The sequence below is a fragment of the Didymosphaeria variabile genome (genome assembly GCF_027946475.1).
Source record: "Didymosphaeria variabile strain IMI 356815 chromosome Unknown scaffold_5, whole genome shotgun sequence".
Lineage (NCBI taxonomy): Eukaryota > Fungi > Ascomycota > Dothideomycetes > Pleosporales > Didymosphaeriaceae > Didymosphaeria > Didymosphaeria variabile.
In genome coordinates this window covers 1761970-1785445 of record NW_026611624.1, presented here as the reverse complement: position 1 = coordinate 1785445, position 23476 = coordinate 1761970, and the positions used below count along the sequence as shown (strand labels likewise).

The window sequence follows — 23476 nt, the reverse complement described above, 5'->3', positions numbered from 1 at the left end:
AGGAACAGTTGGAAAACCTGGGAAATGGATCCAAGTGGCGGTTTTGGTTGAAGTGTGTTGATGTGAGTCGGGCAAGTCAAGCTTTATACAGAAGGGCTGCGGAATAGAGTCGCCAGTGATGCCGCCTTCGTGACCGAAAGGACTCCAGCTAGACGGGACGTGGGTATCGATCAACAAAAAAAGACCACGAGAAGAGCAGGGGTTCAAATGCTGCAAATGATTCGAAGTTGCTGTGAGATCTGCACCCTGGTTCGCATCCTTATACCCAGACAATGCACACTTATTGTATATAACCTCATCCTGGTACTATTAAGGTGCCAACTAGCCTTAGAGTGATTTTCAGGAACGCGCCGTAACATTGTGAGAAACAGTATAGTAGCTGAGGGGCAGTCACAAACGGGACTTGTTGCAACTGTCATCGTGGGAAACCAGTGGAACTTGATGAGGGAAGATGGTAACGTCGAAACACTCGACGTGTGTCGTCGAGGCCAGACAAGGGCTGTGCTAGCCGAGAACCCCATCTCGCCCATCGCGCCATTTAGCAGCACTACCATACCTTTTTGCGCCGAAGGTAGCTGTGAAGAGTATAGCAGACCTCTGTCAAAAGCGCGGATCAGGTTGTCCGAGTGGAGTGTGGGCTTCACATCTGACTTGATCTCCACATCACAACACACCTTTTAGCTCGTTGCGATCCAGCGCACGCCGATAGAATCAAGGTTCTCGGTCCAATGCATACCTGCACGCGCACAGATTCTAGACTGGAAGACAAATTGTTGCGCAGGGCATGGCTTTAGCGAGAAACATCAATCGTGCGGGGGCATGGAGTCGCGTGCAAGAATTGCCGGCGGAAGTCAATCACATAGTGTGACTATACGAGTAGCGACTTCAATTCATGGAGAAACAACACCGACTTGCCTCTTTCCACCTTTTGCTCCGAGGAGTCTAACGAGCGCACATCAAGGTTTGCACACATGCAGCGCAACGAAGCGGAAGGTGGCAGCACCAGATGCACGCGCATTGCACAGGTGCGCTATGCTCGGGCGCCGCTGATGGTCCGGCATAGGCTCAGATATTCTGGTGATGCTCTTGAAAGTCTCCGCGGTGGTACGCTGATCTGATTTTGGTACGAAGGCCCAGCCCTGCGCGTCTCTTCCAAACTGCACCGTGGTGGATGATCACGAAGGTTTACACCTTCGTCAGCACCCACAGCCTTGCCACCCCTGACTCATAACAACACCAGGAGTGTATTTCCACCTTCAATGATGCCCCCTCCGCATCGCTAACCCTCCTCTGGCCTGCCCATCCGCAAGCCTATGGGCAGCAGCTGATACCATCACTAGCTACATCAATATGTGTAGTGATGTACCATCGACTAGCTAACCCATTACTAACATCGCCCCAACGCATCATTAATTCTCGATTCTATTCATGTGGAGGTTTTGATTCATGCAGGAAGTGGTAGGGCACTGTACTTGCAGTCACACCAAGCTTTCGAAGTTGGTTTTCGGAGGGTAGATCGTGCCTGTTTCGAGCGGTAGTTCATTGAGCCCCAGCATACGATCCTTCCCGAGATCAGTCATCGTAGTTGTCTCCCATAAGACTACTGCGAGGTCGTTCTGGCGAGGTCCGGGACTACAGACTAGACCACTGCCCATCGACGACTCGAATTCACGACAAGCGAACGACCGCAGCGGAGGCGGCGGCGGTTGATGTTCTGAGTCCGTCTGTCGTGGGTTTCAGACCGCGCATCGTGCGAAGCGAAGCTGTTACCTAACACGTGCTTCGCAAATAAAACACATATGGCCAGAACATATTGCGGACCATAAAACATGCGAAAGTTTTGGCTCTGAGATACATTTAGAAGACCTGAAACGATTCCATCAATCAACAAAACCCATTAAGGCGCCTAACAACCACTGGATTGTTTACCGCGGAAGATACCATGGCATTACAGATCAACGACGATAACTCATAACTCCCTCGAATTGGATTGCCTTGTTCGAATTGATATAGATGAGCAAGCCGTCGTCTCCTTGCCCTTGCCGAGGCCCTTTTTTTTGTCGTACATGCCTCGAATCCTCCTCCTGGAACATGGGTCTCCAGCTTAGGAAATGTCGGGAAACGCATGCCGTTATTGGTCATTAATCCAAACCACTGCACGTGGAATCGAGCCCGCGATATCACAGAATGAAAAGAACAGAGACGTTGACAGCTAAAGGCGGCCAAAAAAGGACGCCCGAAGACGTACCGATAACGTATATTCACTTACGCAGTTACGGATACCTGCATCAATTGGTAATTGCTTGGCGTTGTAGGAAACTAGAGAAGATGGAGTCGCGTATCTCTGGATGCACCTGTAGATGGTCACCATCTTGAATGCACACAGGATTGCTTTGAGGTCATTACTTGATGGTATAGCCCGACTAGTCACCGATGATCGAGTCTGTGTCACTACCGAGGACCGAATCGGAATCAAAATCATTGACTTGGACAGGCGTCCTAGGACGGCACTTGTGGTGGCTGGAGACACCGCGCAGATCGTTTGCACCGTCAAACATTGACGGATCCAGATATTGATCATCTTGTTCCATGTAGGAATCTCTCTCCTCGACCGGATTTTCCTTGTCGTCATGCTCATGGTCTATGGGTACCGTGGCTGTGGCTTCCTTTGCAAGCTGCACCTGGAGTGGCTCCTCATGTATGGCAAAGGGTGTCTGCTGCAAGCGAGGACTGAGCGATGATCGTTCTCTTTCATCGATTTGCGGGGTGTGGATTGGATTGGACGGTTGTTCTAGATTGTCGATCGAGATTGTCGAAAGTGGCGTAGAACGCGGCGGCGAGGAGGCAGTCCAATGCGAGGCGTCATCTACGTGTACGTTAGATAACTAAAAGCAACTACCGATTGGTAAACAAGCAGCAGTCACATCTATTACGATAGGTTTGGCACATTAGATGTGGACAGTCGTGACTTACCGAGCCTTTCGCGAACCTCTGGCTTGTCCACTTCCTCTGTAGCTGCGCTGCTTCCAATAGAAACAATATCGTCATTCTCGTCGTTAGCCTTGTCGACTGTGCTATCGGTGGTCATATGCTCAAGCTGTGAATCTTGGGGATGGATGTTCATGTCATACAGCACGTCGCGGTTAACGCTGCGGGAAGATCGCCGGGTACCTTGGGTACCTTGATGTAGAGCGAACTTATCAAGCTTCTTACGCTTCTTCATCTGCGGCAGATCCTCAACCTCACTATCGGAGTCGCCATTATCTTGTTCTTCGAAGTTTGCTGAATCGTTGTCTTCATCATCAAGACCATGTTCTGCTCGGCGCTTAGCAGCCTGTGAAGGCCGCAGGTATTCGTCCATCGGATGGTATTTCTGGTTGTAGGCAAGATTGTTGGAGCGGGTGCCTCTCGTGGATCCCCGTGTCATGTGGGAAGATTTCATGTGGGATGAAGGGGGCACAGATGAAGCTGGTACACTGTCTTCAGCTGTGGAAATGATTATATCGTCGGATGGAACCACAATGTTGCCCACGTCAAGGCCGCTGAGCAAACCGCCGCGCTTGCGTTTTCTGGAGATTACCTATAGATACGTCAGCATGCTTGATCACGTTTTTTGGTGACAGACAGTGTTGAGGTCTACACGCTCGCCCCAGGCATGCTCTGGATCTAGGAGCTTCTTCTTGCCCGAAGCAATTATTTCCAAGACCTTGACACGTCAGCATATCAGCTTTCACAACATACCGCAGTTGAAAGTCGTTGAGACCTCTCCGGTGACGATGACAAGTAGGAGGCGCGGTCGGGCGAGCATCCACGTTGACCATAGGACTGCTCCTGTGGCTCTTCAGCGAGACTGATGGTGGTGAAACTCGTCCTACCTGGGTCTTCGAAGCAGGAGCCTCGTTCGTGTCTGTATCTGACTCGAAGGAAAAGTCATAGTCGCTCAGAGCGGGTGGCATGGCGTTAAGCGTGCAGCGTCAGTAGAAGTGCAAAGGCGAAGCTGCGCGAGGGGGTGCGGTGAAATGGTGGTATGGAGGGGTGAACGCAACGGAGAGTGAAGATTGGCTCGCACAGCTGTGCTGCGCGTGAAGGACAACAATCCATTATAGAAGGAGCCACCGGGACGGCCCGGGGGAACGCGCGCTCACATGATCGGTAGCAGGCCATGGGAAGTTAACAGAGGCAGGAGCGAGCTGTCTTTGGCACTGTGATTGCAGTCGGATTCCTGCAGCAGCTGCTACATCAGTCGTCATTACCCTGAAGCTGGAGCCTTCTTGAATGACGTAGAACGTTCGTACACACCATAGCAAAAGACCTTGAGTCCATTCAGGCTTTTGCGAAGCGCGCCGACGCACGCCGACCACCTCTTCGCGACTGGTTGTTACCAACCACAGCAGTCAAGGCGAGCAAGAAATTAAAATGATCTCGTTGACGCAAAGCATTGGCGTTTGCTGGGACACGAACAAGGTTGTGACTCAAATCACACGTCAATACATCGAGGAGCACATACCATAAGGCTCGAACGTGTGCGCGAAAGGAAAAAAACAAAATTGGTCTGTATGTACAAAGCCGCACCCACAAACTCTTGAGTACCTTACTTTGATCGGATGATCTTGAGCTTCTTTGGGCTGTGCGTGAAGTTGTTGGCGTAGGCCTTGGGGACGAATTTCCGCTCATTAGGTTCCTGTACAAAGTACTCGTATCCCTGCTTGTTCGCGAAGTTGATGGCGTCCTCCTTCGACTTGAATTGTATCCGGTGGCCATTCATGAAATCAGCGGACGACTGCCATCCCATCAACGGGTTCTCCCATCGATGTCCCTTGGGCAGGACGTCCCAGTCCATCAGCCAGTGGTGCGAATGCCAGTCCCCAGACTGGGTGGCGGTCTTGGCCGGTCGGTAGATGCTGCGTTTTGGTCAGTCTCACTCTGTGCAAGCATACTGACGAATATCCGCATACCGCACAGTCCTGGCCTGCAGATCGATGGGGGCACCGGAAAGTACTGCCGCAGCCACGCTGTCTCCAGGCTCACTGCCGTCCATTACTCGTTTCGGAATGGGGGAGAAGTTACTGTTTGGTGAGTTAGCTATGCCATTTCGATTCGCATTGACCGTGCACATACGAGGTGCGGTAGTCGACAGCTACGTTGTAATCCGGCTTGTGTCGCATGGCCTCGGCGGCGCCCTCTCGTCTGTCCTGGGCTGACTCAGTGAGGGGCGCATTGGGTGCTTCGCTGGAGCTGCTCTTTGGCGCGGGTTCGTTGGAGGCGTCGCTGGAGGCAAATGTGCGGTATTGGGGAGCGATGGCCCTCGTCGCAGAGGGGCGAATGGCGGCCGGCAGAAGTCGCGAGCCGATTGACCGGGGCAAGGCAGACATGTTGGGCGGGGTGTCGAGTTTGAGGGTGGGAGCTTGCCGTGATGTCGAAGTGAGGCCGGAACGCGGATGTGCCAAGCACTTAGCTTCAAGGTGCTTTGCGGTTCTCTTACCGACAACCTCCATCGCCTCAGCACGACCTTCATCCCCACTCTCCCATCTTGCCAGTCCAGGTACGTCGCCCGAATCGACCCGAAATCGCCGACAGGAGTCAATTGATGCTAACTAAGGCCCAGCCGACAAGATGAGCTACATCACGAAGCGCGCGCTGTCCACCCTTATCCCGCCCAAGGTAGGAACCATAAACCCACCGCTTGTACCGACGAGCCACTAACAATTTGCTTCAGGTGGCTTCTCCCAATGTAAGAACCTTCGAAAACCATGCTAGCCGCGCCCGGCGACTCCCCTATCGCATTTCGCTGCCTGTCCGACTACCGTAAATCTGTTTCGGCATCGACAGGGACCGTGTGCAGTGAACTGTTTCGTTGGCAGAACACACCAGGAGCACCACGCTGATGTGCTATACAGGCTATCGGATCATCGCCGAATGCTCTCCGCATGCAGAAGGTCGTAAGCTTCTACGAGAAGCTCCCGCGAGGCGCTGCCCCCGAGGTGCAGGCCAAGGGTCTTTTGGGTCGCTACCAGAAGAGGTACTTTGGCAAGAATGCCTCTGCTATGCGTATGTGCCCCCGATGCGGACCGTCGTGTTTGCGCACAGGTATGGGCCGAATGGAATGCTAACAAGACGGTATAGCTCTGGTTCACGTAATCGGCGCTCTTATTGCTCTCGGCTACGCTCAGAACTACTACTTCCACTTGCGTACGTCTCGCGTGCTTGCTTTTCGTATAATCTGACTCACATGCTTTAGGCCATCACAAGAACAATGTGCACCACTAAGCGGGTCGGACACTCTGCTGAATTGAACCAAGTCATGAGCGGGACAGACGGCATGTGTAAATATAGAGTGTAGCAGATTCAATCTCAATTGTGGCAAGCATGTGCATTTCCTGACTTTGGGCTCCATTGCGGATCCGTTTTGCTTCGGCCGGAGTGCAATCAGACCCTATCGGGGGTTTCCTATCGGGGACAAAAGTACAGTGGTAGGATTATGTCTTATCGACACGAAGGCACCATGCGAAGCAGCGCAACGTTCAAAGTTGCATTACCCGATCCGGCGGAAGGTCCACCATAAGCTTCAGCACTCGTGGAGTTCATTCACGTTGGCGCACGTGCTGCACTTGAGACTCAGTTATGTGTGCATTCCGTGCGTGATCGCCCAGCTATTCCCGCTTGTGATGTAAACAACTGGTACACATACGCAGATTAGTACCATGATAGTAGTCGAGCTGGAGCGGACGTAGTGTGGTAAGGCTTCAGCTTCAAAGAGTGCCAAGGCCCTGGCCCGAGGACGTAGAGCCTATCATCAACTAAGTCGTGCGCTGGCCTACACCTCACCCAACACCCCATCTACACCACGACCCGGCCAGAGCCTCCCGAGGCCCCTCTCCTCTGTACATCTTTGGCACGAGATAGCCGCGACACTGCGAGCCCGCCGCCATTCGCCGCAGCCGTAACTCGATCACGCTTCGTCACCCACGCCGACCCGCCGCCGCGCAGCTCCCGGAGCACATCAGTCGTCGTTTGTGCGGAAGCGCCAACTTACACCCCGTGGCGACGCTTCACATCTGACACTAGGTGAATACTTTTCGACCTTCGCCCTTCTACATGGACAGCCGGTCGCACGCGTCCGCGCTGATTCCTGCCCATGTCTCCCTCTTCTAAAGAACGACCTTCTGACAAAGAGCCCTCCGTTGCCACGACAGACCTACAGATTGTTATGGCAGAGCAGATCACCCACGATGTGGTAAAGGAAGCACAGTCGGTGGGTGGCCCCGCGCCCATCGACGACACTGCATCAACTACCAACAACTCCGCCGGCAACGGCGAGGCGCCCTCGGGCCTAAACACACACGACTTGAACCCTTCCGACGACCCTACTAGCACGAGCGCGACAGCCCCAGCAAGTGCTGCCAACGCGGCGCGACCATTCGAGACTGCCGATGGAGGGATTGGTAACGTAAGTGGGAATGACCAGCATTCGCACGTGTACCCTAACATATCCAGGCCCCCGCCGCGACTTTGGATCGCCAGGTGACACCCGATACGCCTTCAAACGAGAAGAGGGAACCGTTAGTGAACGGCGACACAGGCGAGAGCTCCGCAACGGAATCTCAAAATGCACTTGGGGAGGGCAGCGTTGGATCAGACACGGATATCAGTCGTCCTGGGAGTGTAGACCCAACGAAGCAGCCAGGTGGACACTTGCGAACTAACTCCACGGTCAAAAAACCTGCAGCGTTCAAGTCTGTTTCTGTGACGAAGAACTTTCTGGCAAAGTCGGCTGTGTCTGCACCCGTTGCACGCCCAGGCGACAAGGTCCCACCATCTAGCTCTGTAGCCGCATCAGCTGTGCAGACTGCTAGGCCCCGCCTCGTTGCCAAGTCTGGCGGTAGCAATACACCACGATCATTGGGGAAGCTTAATGGGGCAGGTTCAGGACCGGACGCCAGCAAAGTGTGGAATAAGAATCAACCAATTCCGCCTGCGCCACCGAAACAATTCACCGATGAAGAGCTCAAACAGCAGTACGGTATTCATTTGGCAACCAGACTGCAAGCGGACGAGGCTGGAAAAGAGGCGAAATGGGCAGACATTGATGATGACGAGGATGACTGGGCCCCGGAAACAGTACAGTGGATGGACGGTACTAAATCGACTGTTGCGGCGGAAAATCAACCACCACCCCCTGAGGAGCCTAAATCCATACCGAAGACAGAAGCGCCTGTGGCAGCTGCGAAACCCGCACCAACACCGACACCGGCTTCGAGCACACAGAGGTCCGGTATGACTAGTGGGACGAAAACAATCTTGAAGCCAGGAGCAAGCGCGCAAGCAAGTGCTACTAAACCGAAAGGCCAGCCTGAAAAGCCTACACTGGTGTCCAAACCATCTTCTGCTGCTCCAGTGAAGTCGCCTTGGGCCCAACTACCTCCAGTCGAAAAGGTGTCTCCCATACAGATAAATGCGCCAGCACAACAGCCCCTGCCTCGTTACACCAGAGATTCATATGGTTATGATGAAATGCCGCCCCCGCATGCTCTGGCGAAGGAAATAGCACCGGACGATTTCAATCGTGCTTGGCGGGATGATCGTGGCCATCGAGAGCTATTCAATTCACATAGTGGTCGCTATGAGCCAGTCGGCGAAATGAGACGCGGCTCGGTGCGAGACAATGCCTACCGTCAACAACCGTCCGTCCTCCAGCGACCATCACAAGATGGTCCTGCGGAGCCTTCCGCAGCCTTCCAAACCTCAAGGACAAGCGCCGATGGGCCGGGCTGGGGCCGACGAAGGAACTCCTCAAATGTTAGTGGAGGCAGCGGTCGCCGCATGTCCTTCGATAGACGGGGTCCCGACCTACCTCCTTTGCCCATGAACACGCAACGACGAGATTCGCAATCGGTAAATGGTTTCGATGCTGGCAATCTAGGTGCGCCACGGCACGCGTTGCCTACCAAGCCAGGATCTACGGATCAACCGACATCGACAGAAGCTGAAGACCTGGCGCAGGCTACATCTCCAAATGCGGTGCATGTACAACCTGCAAACTTGGCACAGACTGCATCTCCAAATGCAGTGCATGTACAACCTGCATCGCCGTTTGGATCTGCAGGCTCAAATGATACCGGCACGCCTGGTGCTCCCTCACAGATTCATAATCTTGTCGAAGTACAAGAGCGACTCCTACATTCGAACATTGATGCGATAAAGCTGCGAAAGCAGAGGGAGAAGGAACAGGAGGCGAAGGAAGAAGCAGAACGAAAAGAGCGACTTCGCAAGCGTTTAGAAGCGATGGGATTCTCAGACGATGCTAAATCGAAAACGAAGGAGACGTCCCCATCGCGAGCTCCTCAAAAGTCGCCGCAGAAAGATAAGGCAGTGCCAGCCACGGTACAGTCCCCACCGAAGCCACCTGTGCCCACGTCCGAAGGCGAGGTAGCTCAATATGGGATGATGAAGGTCCATCAGGCTCAACCAGTCAGGAAACCAGCCTCTGTTGAACCAGCGTCCAAGCCTGCTGCTTCTAAGCCGAGTCCCTCACCAAAGAAGGCGCAGACTGAAGTCCAGCCGCTGCCTTCACTTGCTCAGTCTATTACGCCCGTGAACGACTTATCTCGCGAGAGTAATAATTCTAAACCTCGAAACGATCACGTACAAGCGCAGGCGCAGCAACTGCGACCGGTTGTCGCGGCAGATGATAAAGCGAGTCAGCCTCCACAAGGACCTTGGTCATCGACACTTCCTCCACAGCGTCCAGCTGGCTGGGGCTCGAGCGGCTCGAGCGTTTGGGGACCTCCTCAAACTAGAGACAGGGCTCTTGGGAACGGCACTTTTGGTCAACAGGTGACGGCCCCACCGCAGGCGAGTGTGGCACCGATTGGACTCAATTCCTCTGTGAAGAACCTACCTCCGCAGCCGCAGGCCGCTCCCATCCAGCAGTTCGCGCAACAGAACATGTACCCTCAAGCTGTACCAAGCCTAGCTCAAGGTAGCGCGGTCCCCAAACCTGGGCCCATCGCCCCCCCTCCCACTGACAAAGGTTGGGGTAATTTCCAGGCACATATCCGCCAGGATGACCTCGATGTACGTGCGAAAGCTGAACGAGAACGCGAACGCGTGGGTGCAGACTTCCGCCCAGAACTCCGGGAAACATACACAGACCAGAAGGGCAAGACGGAATCAACACTACACCCTAGGGTGGGTGGCATCGATCCTACCAGTTCAAATACAACTGCTGCGCCCGACATAAAACCAAAGCACGAGGTTTCCAAAACACATGAGGGGTCTGCCCCGGCCAGTCAAGGCGCTCCGCATCAATCGGCTACGCAAGGCGGCCGCTCATCGCGCTTTTTCCCTAAACCCCAGCCAGCTGCCAAACAAGAGTCACCTCCACCTCCTGAGACAGAATCCCATCCAGCATTCAGTGGGGACACATCGCACCCCGTTGTGAAGATGCCAAAACCCTCACCGCGCGTACGCCTACCGCCTACTGCTGGGGGACCCACGGCGCAGGCTGAGGCGCCTGTGAGTATGCCGTCCCGCAGTCGCCTTGGTCTCGGAGCGCGACCTCTCGCCCTCACACAGGAATGGCAAGCGAGGTTCAATAGCCTTTTGGATAAGACGCCTGCCCCAGGAGCGGCCCCGGCCCCAATTACTAGGTCCTCGCCCTCGGTCCAAACATCGCTCAACTCCAAGCCCGGGTCTCTCGCGATAGCACCGTCGTCGAAAGCCCCTCTTGAAGTCCGCGAATCTTCTGCCTCTGCCACCGTTTCCCTTCCAGTATCTGTCAATCGAAGAAGCTTCGTCAACGATGGCAGTAGTGATATCACGACTCGCAGCGGCGCTGAAGATCTCCTGGAGGATAGAGAATTTGGCTCTTTGCCGACAGTGAAGGTTCCTAAAACCCCCCATCTGGCCGCCAATGAGCCGCCTGTTGGTTTCCCGCCGAATGGCCGTCAGTATTCAAAGTATGGAAGCAAATTTTACCCTACAAGTAAACCTACTTTGCAGGAGGACAAGCCAGAGAAACATGACAACACAATTGATGTTATCATTCGTATGGGCAATATTGAGGAAATAATAACGAAGTCAATGCCAATCAAGCGCAAAGGAGGCCGAGGTTATGGTCAACAGAAGCCACGACGCAGTCCCACAAACGGTACGGGCAATACGCCTTCTACCGGGCAGAACACGCGTACACGCAAGCCTGCAAATTACCAGGGTCAAGGAACGAGCTCGAATAGCTCTACTCGCAGCCCTGCAGGCAACGCATGGTCGAATAATCGATCTGCCCCAGCTCACACCAACCCTTGGACAACCAAGCGGCAAACGCCCTCGGCCCCGGTCCACTAAAGCTCATTGATTCGAGAAAGGGTACACCTGGCTCTTTGCCTTACTCGTCCATCGGTAGCCCGAGTGCAGACGCAGCTTAGATCACGTGGCATTTGATCCTGGGTGACGCTCGCTTATCTGCATAGAAGGCGTTTATCATGGTCCTTTGCACTTTGGTTCGCCTCCATACAAAGGAGGCTCCCGACGGATTCGGCGTACGTTGATTTGTGGTACGCTTGTATTTCTGTCACTATGTTTTTCTTCTTCCTTGCACATCAGCATACCTTGTTCGACACTGTACCATTACTGCTTGCTGCGTTGCAACCGGTCAGATCTCTTCATCAAAGAATTCTGCAAAGTGCAGTGCTTTTTCTATACCGGGCTTCTTTCCGGTGTCCTGAAAATGACACGAGAGTGTATACAGGTCACTCAGTGCAACTCTATCTGGTGCAAGTCACGCAGCAGAGACCAGAGTGTCTACTCATGGTCGATGATGGATGCTCCGGAGAAGTGCTTTTTCTTGTACTGCAAATAATATCGAAACCCTTCAATGCCCATTCATCGATACATATCTTTGTGCTCGTTGTGTTTAATATGGCCTGGGCCGCCGTGATAAAAGGCTGACAATGGCAGCCTAATGTACTAAACAATTTCGGCTAGCATATTCCTTCGCGAATTTGCCCCTGTCCAAGCCTCCCTCCAAATAAAGTCGTGCCCCGGCACCTTGTGTAGGCCAGTTCCCGTTGTTTGACAATCGTGAGTTTGTGACCAGGAGTAGGCGACTCAAAGGCCTTTACTCGCAAAAGCTTGGATATCATTGCAACCAGGTTACGGAGGAACACGATTGCGGCAACCTTTTCTCCCGTACGGCACAGAAATGCGAACCTAGAAGAGACACCGCGTGACCTAGGGAGAATCACTTAAACAGTGCCTAACGATTTGAAAATCATTCCAATTGGCGGGCCCCGTATTCAACGCCGCGACCGTCCCCGAAACCAGCCAACTTCATAATCGATATCATCGCTTCCATCGCCTCGACTCTCGGTCTTGCACGCGACATTCCCTGGCAACAATGCCATCACTCCTGAACAAACTCTTGCACCCTTCCACAAGCTCAGCTAAGAAGCACAACCCCTACACTAATCTGCAACACCCCCATGCCCCAAGCACTTTTCAGCCAGCACCGACATCGACGACCGCAAGGCAGACTTTCTCAACATCACCACCACGACAAGCAGTACGCCCTCAGCCTCCACGCCCAGCGTCGCCGCGCGAATCATACGACTACCTCGCCGAGGCCAGAGAAGCCTCTGGGCGAGATCCGATCACGGGCCAAGCGCGCAATCAGAATGTCGAGTCGAGTAGCGATGCAAGGGACGAAGGAAGAGCGGGGGGAAGCGTGTACCAAGAAACGAGCGAACGAACACATGGGACCAAGTACGACTTGTTTGTGCAGGAGATGAAAGCGAGGAAGGGGGGCAGGTGGAGGGCGCCTGATGGGGGTTCTATGCGCCTGAGAGGCGGGTGGGGGAATTTTATCAACCAGAAAGAAGTGACGGACAGGGACATGGCCGGTAAAGCGGTAGATGAGGAATCGTTGACGAGGAGTTGCATTTGGTGTGGGTTGCGAGGTCCGGGTGTTGTATGCATATGATATACCCTACTATTGTATACGCTCTTTTTCAAGTCCATCATGCACGTGTTGGCTAGACGAAATGCTAATGTCGTGTCTTGCAAACGCAATGTCTAGAAGAAGCAAAGCTGATAATGAAGTTCAGGCTGTCCAAGAGTAGTGCTCGTGCATGTTGTGATCCTTTTATATCTCTTCGCATGACGATCCTCGTGCTGGGTCCAGACTGCCTTACCAAGAGTTTAAAGGCTTGTGTGGCCCTACGCTGAGCAGCAACATCGTAGGAGACACTTAATTTCCACACCAAGTGCTACCGCAAGCCAACTGAATGTGTCTTTCGAATCATCTACAACCTCACCCTCACCAAAGTAGAGTTCGAGCACAAAAGAGTACCGTGGCTTCTCGGCACTCTTGCACTACTAACCCGAGAACGTGATATAGTAAGCACAAATGAATAAGATCTTTAGGTATGTTAATTTGAACCAGAATCACCAACTTGGAATGCCTGTCCCTGTTGCATGACCTCCAACGTTGGTGTGACTGACCGCGATGCAGGCATGTGGGATTGTGTGATGTCTCAAGTGTGTTGATCAAGGCCAACAAGGATAGCGCCGCCCACATGATCTCCTCTCGTCCCTTGCCCAACGAGTCACGTCATACGCACCCACAACAAGAGTTTTCACGAGGTTCATACGCACTGTATTAAGTATATGCAGATATCCATGCACCTAACATGTACAGAGCCTTTTGGCTGTCTTATGCATCGCCAGCTTGCAACAATAGAAAAAGCGGGAGTTATGTATACAAACCCGCAGTGCGCCCCTCCATCCTCCACGTATAAACACCGAAAACAAAGCATGCAAGCTCGGTCTGATACCCGAGAATACTAAATGCCATGGCCAGATCATATCCAAAGTCGGAGTTGTAGGTAGGTAGGTCGCTGGAAAAACAAGGAGAGAAGCTGTACGCAAGTGTGGGGCCAAACATAACGCCATTCTAATGCAGTGCAATGTTGGAGGGGGATGATACCAGCCCTCATGCAAGACAAAGGAAAGGAAAGCTGGTATAATAGCAACAGATAGGAAAATCATGGTCGTCCGAATAATCTATTACCACGCGCCGAGCGAGGTTGCAAGAGTGAGCGCCGATACGAGAACGGCTGTCCAGACAGCAGCTTTAGCTCCGGTGACTGAGGGTGATCCGGAGTTCTTTCTTCTGCTTCCAGAGGTTGTGGTGCCGTCGACCTTGATGACTTTGTTAGAGCCGAGCTGCCAGTCGATATTGGCGACTACAGCTTCGGAATCGCGCACGGCAATGGAGAAAGCCCCATTACCATCCAATGAGTATTGATAGATACTTTCGTCAACGACACTTGCCTTGCCGTCCTCATCCGAGAAGCTCATGCCATTCCAGGATGTACCAGTCAGTGAATCGGCGCCATCCGCAGTGAGGTATGAGATGTAGATTTTCTTGTTTGCGTTGGCAGAACCCATGTTGACATTGAAAGTGAAGCTAGCTTTGTTGGATTCGGAAGCATTGGCTTGTTTCGAGTTGATGAGAATGACGGCTTGCAAAGCGCTGTTGGCGTAGGCAGAGTACGCGCGAATGCGTCCCGTGTAATCTCCGCCTGCACCACCAACGTCGAGAGCGCCGATCTGGGTTGTCCCATTGCCATTTCCGATGATTTGTGCCACAGCGGCGTGTGCGTAGTACTGCGGTCGCACAAAGGGTTCCTTTCCGTACACGTTGATGGGCTGCCAGGCACTGGCGTTGGAATTGTCAGTCATGTGCATGTGCACCGCGGATATGTTGAGGGTGGCGGTGTAGAGAAAAAAGTTAAGGGTCCAAAGCGCTGCTCCAAAGGTGTCGCTGACTTGGTGCATGCCGATGGGTCCAATGGAGCTCATTTCACGTAGGACGTAGGGAACACCAGTGTCAAGCGCGATCTTGACCTGCTTCTCCCAGTATGCGAACTGCGTATTGGTTTGGTCCATATCCATGAGGTCGTCTAGAGTGATGGGGGTAGGCGTTACACCAATGACTAGAATAGGTAAGTACTTGACGGAACCCTGGGTTTGTGCAACAACGTACAGTAAAAATAGTCATGCTGGTTCCACCAACCAACGTAATATTCTCCGTTCATCCGATCCAAGATACCGTCGGAATTAAGCATCGCGATCTCAAACGTCGTCCCGATAGTCGACGCAGTCGCCGGAGGCTCGAAGAAAGTAGGAGCCATGCCTGCAGGCTTCAGAACTTTCTGGTAGACGGTATCGGCGCGCTCCATGAATTGGGTCGTAAACGTCTTGCCGTCCCAGGGCGCGGCACGCATGCCATTCTCAAGATAGAGGTCGGGCTCATTGCCGATTTCGAACGAGTAGAGGCGGGTGTTTTGCAGATTTTTCACAACGGCGTTTGAATGCGTCACGATGTGGTCCAGGTAGTCGTCGCCCTCGTAGGCGAGATTGAGCCCGTACGTGATGAAGGTGTCTTTGGGAAATCGGTCGAGCGCGGCAAGGTAGTTGGGCCCGATGATCATCGAGTCTGCAGCGATGACGCCCTGAGCGGTTGAGTTTGAGTTCTTCTTCCAGCCAAAATCTTCATAGTCGGCATCGTAGATCATGTAGTCCTGGGTGTTCCCGCCTATACGTATGTGCGGAGGCGAGCCGGAGTAGTCGGCCAGGTTCTGCAGCAGCTGTATAGAAAATTCATTGGGCTCGTTCCAGCCGGTAAAGGAGAAGAGATTCGAGGGCTCGATGCCGAAGCCAGCAAACGAAGGGTCGAGATTGTCCGAGACGGCGGCGCCGGAGCGATCAGGAGAGGGCGAGAGCGACAGCGACTGTGCTCTGGACAAAGGAAGAAGGACAGTCAAGCAAACAAACGCTGGACATGACGAGCGTAACATGTCTGGAGTGTTCTCCGCGCAGCACCCCGGATTGCAGCGGAGTCGTCGTCGTCGTCGGTGAGGGTGGGCAGGGGAGGGCAGGGAGGAAGAGCAACAAAGATGCAATGCAGCAGGCGCTTTGGTCGCTAATCAAGCATTATTGCCATTTACTGTTTGGGCCAAATCTGCGGACGCTCGGGCGCGGTGTGGCTAGGAAAAGCAGCGGGATCGCCAAGGGGCCGCCGCCGTCGCCCGGACGTCACCATTCGGGCAGCGCTGAGGCTGCTCGACGGGGCGCATGATGTCACGCTGGCCGTTTGGCGGCTTGGAGCAGCGCGCATAAGGGTCTGGCGGGCTCTGAGACGGGCGGTGGGAAGCTGGCGGAAGCTGGTGGGCGCGTGGGCGCCATGGCGGGTGGGCCTGGCACACCGCGTCAGCTCTTTCGCCGCGCCTGTGGAGGCCGGTGACGCACGTGAAGGCCGCTACCTCGCGCCTACACAGTAGAGACCACGCGCCGATCGGGAGCAGGAGCTGCCACGATGCACGACGCACGATCCGAAGCGCGTCCACGCCGACGGAGACGGACGAGGGCCCTCAGCACCGCGAGCAGCCTCCACGACGATACGCTGCCGTGCCGTGGTGCAGTGCCGCGAGTGCAGCCCGGATGCGCCGCGACAGAGCCGCACGTTTCACGGCACCGCGTACCGCTGCAGCGCGAGCGCCTCAGCCAAACAAAGCCGCTAAACCCTGCACCGCGAAAACCGTCACCCTCCGTTTCTTCCTTTTCTGTGCTGCATCGCCGGCTGCATCGGCATCCCAGATGACGTCGCACCGTGCTGGCCATTGTGCGCTGCCAAAACGATGCCTCCCACGGTACATCTGGCCCGGATACTCTGTGGGGTAGGCGCCTTCTAGACCTCAGTCTCGCAAATATAAAGTTATTTGACTGCGTGCGGCTATCGGCCGTGGCTAGCACGAACCCGTCTGCAAGCTCCAGGAGGTGGAACTCTGCGGCTTCCCACCTCCAGCTGACGTCGGATTCTATGCCAGCAGTCGTGACAATCCGCTCGCGAAACCCTGCAGCCATCCGAGCATTGTGTCGACTGTCAATAGTCTGTCTGCTCGTGGCTTTCTTCCCAGGCCGGCTTGGGTGTAGCAGCCAGCTTGCCAAGATGCCATCCGGTGGCCGTGACCTTTCGGTGACGACCTCCATGCCCACTCCTAGATGCAGCGTGACACCGTCTGAAGAGAGCGACAAACTTGAAATAAAGGCCTTTCAAGGCTGCCCCTCTGCCATCGAGCGAGCCTGAGGCTGGTCATACGGCGAGTCCAGCCAAGCAACGTCTTCATGCACTCAAGACATCACAAGTCGGCGCAACGGAGGGCAGGGAATGTCTACACGGGGTTTCAACACTGGGATTCAACCTGTCACCACGACCAACCACATCCGAGCAGCCCGCACCCGCCGCCAGAGCAATCTGTGGTTGGGGCAGAAACCCTGAGGCTGGACAGAGCTGGTCCTTGGCGCGCTGCAGCATACACCTGGTTAGCCCTGCACTGCAATGTCTTCTTGCCGTCTGCGTCTCTGCAACATGTATCAAGTTTTCGAAAGCGACGTTTCTTCGAAGAAATGCTCGTACAATTGAGACCAGGCAGACGCGTTCGAAATCTTTGCGAAGTGCACTTGTGACGATTTACCAGCGCTGATTAGCAACGCCAAATCGTACCCTGATATACCTAGAGGTCGAATTCTATGGTGGATTACAACAATCATCGAGCTCGGTGTCGCCCTTGATAGAAAGTCCGGTCCTACAAGCTGAGTTCCTAAGCGCCGGCTCTCCGACCTGCATTCCATCACCACGTGGGCTTTACCAACAAATCACCACAGCCCGTGTGCAAACATTGCACGACATCCGGAAATGCGCAAGCACTGAAGGGAAAGTTATGAAACGTGTGTCTGAATGCGAGTCGTCATGTCCGTAAGTGAGCGGTTTCAATGGCGACAGTGACATTCCTGTGGCTTGCGACCTGTCGGTCAAAGAGACGGTCTGCGACCGACGATGCGCATGCTGTATGCTTTGCAATATGTTCACGATGCAATGTTTCACTCGTAGTCAAGAACCCCCAACCGTGTAAGCTCCATCTGATTGTCCCTTTTTACAATTCGAACTTCCGTGTACGGTGCTCCTTCAGAGGCAGACCACTACTCAGCTCGAGTCGTATTGTAATATACCACCCTTCTCCGCGATACTCAACAGAGACCACGAGCTTGACAACATGAAGAACCATAGCCTCGGATGTCGAGAGGCGCAGAAGAGTGGAGGAGAGGGCTTGGGAGCACAGGAAAGGTTATGGGCCTTCTATGCTGCCGTATCGAGGAGTCTCAACGCCACGATAACTTGAAGGACGTCCTACTTTTGTGTCCACTGTGGATTGCGCTTGAAGTTAGACACTCAGTATGGCAACAGGCTCCGAGTCTAACCAGGATGGTGTATCGTTCGCGCTGGACCGTTCTCTCCACACGTCTAAGACATTGGATTTAAGCAAGACGGCTCTGCGAGACTCCGCAATGACTGTCCATAACTGCCGTCCTGCCGAATAGGGAGCTACGTATCGTGAATGTCAAGTGTAGAATACGGAACATAACGTGTAACTATTGTGAAACGATTCATAGCGTCTTTCAAGATGAAAAAATAGTATTAAAATGAGTATGTGGTATCTCTAAATCAAAGTAAAGCCTTCAATAAAAAGCAGCGATCCCGTCTCCTGCCCCGCCCCAACCCAAGGCTCTCGGGCTCTCATCCTGCGATCATCGCGTTGTGACTTGGCCTATATGCCCACAATTTCTTTATACGCAGCAAATGTCGCGACCGCGAATCGATGGTGTGCTTGCGTTGTATGTGATGATGTCTGCCGCGTCGCTTGTTTCGTCCTCGTCCTTAGACATGCACTTGGTAGGCAACGATCCACAGATCATCCCTCAGACTAGTCTCGGTACTCAGATTGGTGTGACGGTAGCTTCACTCAGCCTCCTCGATGCTCTCCACAGCAGAGTCAACGCTCGGTGCTCGTGACGCGTCACGAGTGGGGATGGCGAGGGCGGAAGTGTCGATTGTGAGATGTGAAGGCGAGGGGATGGCAAGTGGTTCCTCCTCGTAGTCATCCTCGACCGAAAAGACCGGAATGCGTAGCATTTGGCCGCCAATCAGGTTGGGGATGTAGACGTATTCGGTTTGAGTGGACATTGTGATCAGTTGGCGACGTGTAGATAATCGTGGTGGTCGTGCAGGTTTTGTGCGGTGTATCAGATCTGAGGGCGGAGTAGTGACACTTGAAGACTGAGGTAATGCTTTGATTAATCTTCGATTACAGGATGATGTTGACGTGCTGTGAAGCTGGTCGGCGGTGCTATCAGCCATGGCGGGAATGTTAGCGATACATATACCTTCACCTCAAACTGTCTGGCCCACCAGGGTGCGGGGATGGGGTCGGGGATGTGCAACCAGCAGCCAAACTCCTAAGCCCTAAAACCCTAACCCCCTGCGTCGCCCTATCAGATGCCCCCACCCACCACTGAAGCTTCGTCCGCACCCTGCAAGCCGATAACTCAGCACTCTCAACGTTGCGAATCAGGTTCCAAAGTCCGTCAGATTTGTCCCGGCCTGCCCGTCCGAGGCCCACCGTTGGTGCGGACGTTGGCGCGGCGATAACGATGGCGCCTTGAACACCCCCGCGACCCGCGACTCGACTCGGGCCCGACCCTTGGCGCTCCTGCTTGGCTGCGTCCAAGGTCTGGACTTTCGTCTTCGGAGCGGCGTTTAGCTCCCTTGGGCATGGGCTTCCTAACAGCCATGTGTGCCCGGCGGCGGAGGTATAACATGTCCGAGTAGGCCTCCTGCGCCGCGAGGAGTCATCAGAACTGATGTTTCGTGACTCGAGGGACTGTGTTGTACAAAACGACGTGCTGGGCTCGGAGCGGAGGGTGCCACCGTACCGATCCGCCGAGAAACGTGCCGAGAGCGACAACACCATGGCGAGGTCGTGGCAATACTCGTGTACCCGAAGAGGTAGCTGAAGAAACTTCTAGAAGTTTCCCAGTCGGAGGAGCTGCCCAGTAGCCAATGCCCAAGACCATGGAACGGCATATGAGGGCACCGCCAAGAGCATCTGTCTCTGGGCACATGCAGGCTGTTTGTGAATTCGATCTATCAGGTGTATTGACCTATCACGACAAGTACTTTTGTATGGCAACACGCTCAGACGGAAAACTCCCTTCGGGTCCTCACGCGAGTATCAGCAGCTGTCTTTCACTGCTTTGCAAAGAGAGGAAAAGCAGTCCGTTGCTGGTTAGTGCCGCTGTGGGCACTCTTATCACGTGGCTCTGTTCTGGACAAGGCAACAGAACAGGTATGCATCCAGGAACGCAATATATCAGGCGACTTCCCGCTGCTCATATCCCCCAGGTGCTTACGTCTAAGCTGTCTCTATTTTACACCAAGACCGAGGCCTCATTAATCACAATGCTCACAGGGGCTTGAGTCGTGTCGGAGACTTCAAGCCGGAATGTTTCATGGACATGAGAACACGTTCATAGTGTGCTGCATGTGGTACATCGGTCAAAGCTCGTCACTAGTAGACACCGACATTTGTGGAATATCGCGGCGGTTCTCTCACTTGAGTCAAGGGAAGCTTCCAACTGCAGTCCTATCTGCGCTCAACTCCGGAGCTTTGCCGTCGCATGTTGCAGAGTTCGCGGCCATCACGTAAACAGCGGAACGAGCCAGTCTAGCCTGGAGAGAATCACTTCACGATAAATCGACTCGGAACCCCGAGTAGTGTGAACGTTCCTGAGAAGAAAAAAAAGGTGATTAAATTGTAAGTTTAGAAGGAACCGGTAGCACCTCTTTCATTACAGCCCTGGGTATTCTTATACAGCCTTTCCAGCGTCTTGCATCATTAGACTCTCGCGGCTATCTTCTCTCTTCATGCCTAGCTCCATATCCTTAACATTATCTTCATCGTCAAAGCTGATGTGCACTTCGGTAAGTACACGGATTCCAACATCTTTCTCCTCCTCATCTGCACTTGTCTCGTCTACATTTGATGACTGACGCGAAATCTTGGACTCCAAGGGGATGGCTGAACTGAGAGGCAAAGCCGATCGTCGCCTAGTTGCGCTGCGCGAGAATGCAGCCGTGTGACTCGCGCTTCGTCTATAGTTCATTGATGAAAAGATGCCAGGCATTAAGCGAACAACGAGCGGTCGTAGGCATGGGAGGCAAGAGCAAATGATCCCGATGTTGGCCTCGACTGAGGACCATGTTGCAGCAGAAGGGTTGTCGTAGGTAGGGTCCGAAGAGTTCGATATCGTGACAAGCGAATGGAGCCGCATGATCGAGACGATGCAAACACTAAAAGGCATGTGTTAGTAAAGATGGCGTACTGAAGTAATGTAGTCAATACGGTATCATGATATGCAACAGCTTGAGTTTGAAGAGTATAGTGAGTCGAAATTGTGACTGGAGCGACAGTCATTTCTTCCAACAAAACGCACAGAGTAGTACAGTCACATACTGTTGATACAGGCTCGAGACTGCCGTCTTGACTGAATCAACGTTCAGGAACTTGGAGTAACGTGGAGAATACTTACATGCCACCGACTGCAAAGATGCCGATCAATGCTAGCTTTTGTCTTCGTGCCAGGTTTAGGTTGCGAATGACGGGAATCGGGAGTATAATGATGGCGAAATCAGTCAAGATGTTAATAGCGGCGTTGGTGAACCACATGGCGTATTGGTTGATGCATTTGGCATTTGCTTCTTTAGTCCAGAAGGCGCGGACAGGAACGCACGCAAATATGCTACCAAGCTCTGTCCAAATAGTGTAGGTGACGACGGTCGCCAAAACAACCCAGAATGCGATGTGGAAAGTCCTGGCACTGGTGGCAAATACGCGACGATATTGAAGGAGTATTGACGTCTTTGTGAGGCCGAGTGATAGGTAATAGACGATGAGACTCGCCCAAAATGCCTTATTTTCTTAGCTACGACCCATTGTTGTCGCGTAATTGATGTAACTGACCTTCAAAGACTGACGCATCTCGTCGACCCCAAGGGTTGCAATGTGTTGCCCCATACCACTATCTGCTTCTGTGTCACGTCAGTCGTGTGAAGAGTTTGTGAGCAGGACGGAACCCACGGACGCCTATGCAAATTGTCAATCCAATCGAGCACAGCTACACGAGAATTCAGCTCGGATTCAATATACCGGTTGTAGAGAACGTCGTACCATTGCTGTTGTAACGAAATAATCCTCTAAGCCGGCACATCTTACTAGTGAGAAGCGCGTGTACAGGCGGAGAAGTACTGTAACAGCAGCGAGGGCAGTGAAAGCGCTCGAAATTGCAACAGCCTGGCTACCACGAGGATTTCGATGAAGAAACATGTTGCATGTCAATATGCGCTGCCCACATGAACGAAGTGTAGGTGTCTTCCAACCCTTCCAAAAGGGAGAAGAAGCCCTATATGCCGACTGTCAGTTGCGCATCTCATTGAGCGAGCAGGGTCAGGGCTGAAAGGGCCACTGCATAAGGTAATGATGCGACAGTGAACCCATCCGTGAGAACTAGTTTTCCCCGTTGGATCGGCACAAAACGAGGCGCTAGATGGAATGCAAAAGGTTGACAGGGACGCTAGGTCAAATACAAATGGCTGACAGGGACGCTTGGACAAATGGGCAAGGCGGACAGGTAGATCCTCGACCATTGTGGACCCAAGGAAAGGGGTGCCTGGCAAGAGCTGAGATTTGGGACTAAACGTACGTCAGTCAGAGATTGTTCGGTCGTGTGCTACCGACTGTGGTGTCCAAGGTAATGGCGGCGTCGACCATTGCTGTGAATGAAACGGATCTAGGCCAGAGGTTACACGTTGTTACAGTGCCACCATTGTGGGCTTACATGAAAACAAGTGAGACTGGTGTGTCGCATATCGATGCTGTGCTCTCTACCAACGCCAAATACCACAGGTAGTGACTGCACACGTCGTACGAGGGGTAATTGACCCCGCGGAAGATTTAAATCGGCTTGGGGCGTAGGCCACCGCTTGAATCGACGATCCTATAGGAGGGTCTGTCTTCTACCCCGGCCGTCAAAGCGATCTGCGCTTGCGCAGGTACATCACGCCGATGACCGCCGACGCCAACATCACTGAGATAGGGCATGTCCATCAGCTGGCAAGATTCCGTAACCTCGCTACGTTGACAGCAAGGTCAAATAGGCCGCTCATCGCATTCGCCGTCGCCCTTAACATGAAGGAGCGCGTCCTATTGTGGCGAGAGTGTGCCTTTCAAGTCCTAAAGGATTGTAAGCGTGCATCTCCACGTGGTTGATCATCCGGGTCCTTCGATTTACGGCCCCACGACATCGCTGAACTCTAAGCTGGCTCCGATGGTTCCGAACCAATCAGCGAAAGCTGTTGGGACCATTTAATTGCGACTCGCTAGTGCCAAGAGATTGAACAATGCAGGTGGTGCGGCATCGCGACATCGTCGAGGCGAAGACAGCTGTATGTACAGAAGCCTTTAGATGAATTAACGGAACAATCAACCTCCGAATGGCAGTAGCAGAGCCTGGACAAGCATTG

At 53.4% G+C, this 23476-nt stretch overlaps 6 protein-coding genes across 6 annotated transcripts; 1 reads left to right on the top strand and 5 right to left on the bottom strand.

The window, feature by feature from the left end:
• Window positions 1–2423: 2423 nt before the first annotated feature.
• N0V89_007062 (uncharacterized protein) lies at window positions 2424–3956 on the bottom strand (the record flags this gene model as incomplete). Its single annotated transcript, XM_056215828.1, has 4 exons — window positions 2424–2866; window positions 2974–3580; window positions 3626–3706; window positions 3876–3956. 4 exons carry the CDS (start codon window positions 3954–3956, stop codon window positions 2424–2426), a joined length of 1212 nt encoding a protein of 403 aa, XP_056070075.1.
• Window positions 3957–4591: 635 nt separating this feature from the next.
• On the bottom strand, window positions 4592–5372 carry NdufS4 (ndufs4 NADH dehydrogenase Fe-S protein subunit; the record flags this gene model as incomplete). Its single annotated transcript, XM_056215827.1, has 3 exons — window positions 4592–4901; window positions 4956–5066; window positions 5119–5372. The coding sequence occupies 3 exons, from the start codon at window positions 5370–5372 to the stop codon at window positions 4592–4594; spliced, it is 675 nt and encodes a 224-aa protein (XP_056070074.1).
• A 241-nt stretch (window positions 5373–5613) lies between these two features.
• On the top strand, window positions 5614–11343 carry N0V89_007060 (uncharacterized protein; the record flags this gene model as incomplete). The annotated part of the gene is made up of 7 exons (XM_056215826.1): window positions 5614–5661; window positions 5717–5731; window positions 5898–6048; window positions 6124–6189; window positions 6239–6255; window positions 7175–7447; window positions 7495–11343. The coding sequence occupies 7 exons, from the start codon at window positions 5614–5616 to the stop codon at window positions 11341–11343; spliced, it is 4419 nt and encodes a 1472-aa protein (XP_056070073.1).
• A 2718-nt stretch (window positions 11344–14061) lies between these two features.
• N0V89_007059 (uncharacterized protein) lies at window positions 14062–15857 on the bottom strand (the record flags this gene model as incomplete). Its single annotated transcript, XM_056215825.1, has 2 exons — window positions 14062–14993; window positions 15044–15857. 2 exons carry the CDS (start codon window positions 15855–15857, stop codon window positions 14062–14064), a joined length of 1746 nt encoding a protein of 581 aa, XP_056070072.1.
• Window positions 15858–18856: 2999 nt separating this feature from the next.
• Window positions 18857–19081, bottom strand: N0V89_007058 (uncharacterized protein; the record flags this gene model as incomplete). Its single annotated transcript, XM_056215824.1, has 1 exon — window positions 18857–19081. One exon carries the CDS (start codon window positions 19079–19081, stop codon window positions 18857–18859), a length of 225 nt encoding a protein of 74 aa, XP_056070071.1.
• Window positions 19082–20763: 1682 nt separating this feature from the next.
• On the bottom strand, window positions 20764–21623 carry N0V89_007057 (uncharacterized protein; the record flags this gene model as incomplete). The annotated part of the gene is made up of 3 exons (XM_056215823.1): window positions 20764–20955; window positions 21411–21441; window positions 21487–21623. 3 exons carry the CDS (start codon window positions 21621–21623, stop codon window positions 20764–20766), a joined length of 360 nt encoding a protein of 119 aa, XP_056070070.1.
• Between the last annotated feature and the right edge of the window lie 1853 nt (window positions 21624–23476).